The 2,344-nt window shown below is 35.3% G+C and overlaps 1 protein-coding gene across 1 annotated transcript in view; it reads left to right on the top strand.

Annotated features, from left to right (window-relative positions):
- Positions 1-2,344, top strand: part of LOC106880180 (lysophospholipid acyltransferase 5) — a gene marked incomplete at both ends in the record, with an annotated part of 10,050 nt that extends 7,706 nt beyond the window's left edge. Inside the window, 3 exons of the mRNA XM_014930034.2 lie at positions 475-561; positions 1,490-1,656; positions 2,248-2,344. Of these exons, the coding sequence (XP_014785520.2) occupies positions 475-561; positions 1,490-1,656; positions 2,248-2,344 (351 nt within the window). The remainder of the gene's footprint in view (positions 1-474; positions 562-1,489; positions 1,657-2,247) is intronic.

Raw genomic sequence — 2,344 nt, 5'->3', positions numbered from 1 at the left:
GGGTAGATTATTTTTGTTGCTCCTGGGAGGTTATCATTGTTATTATTTTATTTTATATTATTACTGTGTCTTATTATTGGGCTAAGGGAACTCCCTTCAGAAATGCTTGCTCCTAGGAATCTTTTCAAGCTCCTTCACTGATGAGCAAGCCCAATAATAAGACACAGTAATAATATAAAATAAAATAATAGCAATGATAACCTCCCAGGAGCAACAAAAATAATCTACCCATCCGGGATAATCACTAAAATAAATTAATAAATAAATTAATAAAATTAATAAATGAATCAATAAATAAACAAATTAATCTAATAGACATTCACAGGAGAGCGATAGCAATGGGGTCTTCAATAATTCCTTAGGGAATTGATATATATATATTTATACATACATGCTTTATAATATTCAGTTTTTGCTTTATACCTTATGAATAAACTTACCTGTGAATTAATGAGTTACAATTATTTTTTTTAGGATTTATTCTTACCTATAAAGTGTCTCTATATCATCGTGTGGGGGCGCTATGTGTTATCCAGGTATATAGCTTGCTGGCACATCTCAGTAAGTAGAATTTATCACTGTTATTTTTCCTTTAAGTCCAAAAGTTTCTTTGAATGTATGTAACAGGAGGATGAAGAACTGAATATAGTTTTAGGGAAGAAGTGGGGCACTTACGGCTTGTGAGCCAAATCCAGCCTACAACAGGGTTTTACCCACCCCACAAACAAATGTTGAGATTCTTTTCTTGTTCAGCTTGCCAGCAGTGTTTTCCTCCTGTTAATTGACTACACTGAGAGATAATAAAGAGAATCTTGAATCAGTCTTGTTACATTGGTCTAAAGGCCTGTTTTGTTCCAAACTAAATATTGGTTTGTGTGAACCATTTTGTTAATATTGCACAAGATGTGTGGTAAGAAGTTTGTTTCGTAACCCCATGGTTTCAGGTTCAGTCCCTCTGCATGGCACCTTGCATAAGTGTCTTCTATAACCTCAGGCTGGCCAAAACCTTGTCAGTGGATTTGGTCGACAGAAACTGAAAGGTGCGAGCTGGCAGAAACGTTAGCACGCCGGGCGAAATGCTTAGCGGTATTTCGACTGCCGTTATGTTCTGAGTTCAAATTCCGCCGCGGTCAACTTTGCCGTTCATCCAATTTTGTTCAAAATTTGGATCAACCCAAGAATATGGTTTAAGATTCTTGACCCATGTGCCACACAATAGGATTGAACCTTAAACCTCCTGATTATGAAACAAACTTCTTAACCTTGTGGCAGAATCATTAGCATGCCATTCAAAACACTTAGCAGCATTTTCTCTGTCTTTACATTCTGAGTTCAAATTCCGCTGAGGTCGATTTTGTCTTTCATCTTTTTGGGGTTGATGTAATCAACTTATCCCTTCCCCTCAAATTGCTGGCCTTGTATCAAAATTTGAAAGTATCATATTGTTTTATTATGTTATAAATATTTAATGTTATTTTTATTATTGCAGGAGGGGATCTGTATTTTAACTGGTCTTCCTTACAATGGAGAAGACGAGAAAGGCAATCCCACATGGAATTCCATGGAAAACATCAAACTCTATGAATTTGAAACTTCTTTTAGTCTGTACGGCCTCACAAAGGCCTTCAATGTACAAACCAGTACCTGGATGGTTAAGTAAGTATTTTCTCTTTCTTCGTCTTCTCTCTCTCTCTCTCTCTCTCTGTCATTCTTTTAGTTCTTTCTCACGTTCTCTTTCTTTAGTTGACATACTCAATAACTGTCAGGTGTCTTCATGTTTTTGTCGACCAAAACTTTGTGAGTGGATTTGGTTGACAGAAACTGAAAGAAGCTCGTCATATATATATATATATATATATAGACATATATTTACACACACATACACATGTATATCTATGTGTGTGTTTGTCCTCCAGTACTGCTTGACAACTGGTGTTGTTTCATTTACATCCCTATAACTTAGCAGTTCAGCAATGGGCTAAAATCCTTCAAGGTGGTGCCCCAGTATGGCTGCAGTCCAATAACTGGAACAAGTAAATGATAAAAAATTGTCCCCCTTTGCTCTAAGTTAACATTTAAATCAACTTGTCATATTGGATTTATAAGAAATAATTTTAAAAATGTTTCCCATTTTTTTTCTTTCAAATTGTTACAGATTTTTCTGTGCTTTTTTTTTTTAATGCATTTTTTTCCTTATGTTTTAATTTTTTTTCACACATTATTTCTCTCTCTCTCTCTCTTTCATAGGTACCTAATGAAAAGACTGCGATTTTTGGGCAATAAAGAACTTTCCAAATTCATCACTTTTGCATATCTGGCATTGTGGCACGGCTTGTACACTGGA

The sequence above is a fragment of the Octopus bimaculoides genome, chromosome 26 (genome assembly GCF_001194135.2).
Source record: "Octopus bimaculoides isolate UCB-OBI-ISO-001 chromosome 26, ASM119413v2, whole genome shotgun sequence".
Lineage (NCBI taxonomy): Eukaryota > Metazoa > Mollusca > Cephalopoda > Octopoda > Octopodidae > Octopus > Octopus bimaculoides.
This window is presented reverse-complemented; position numbering and strand designations above follow the sequence as displayed.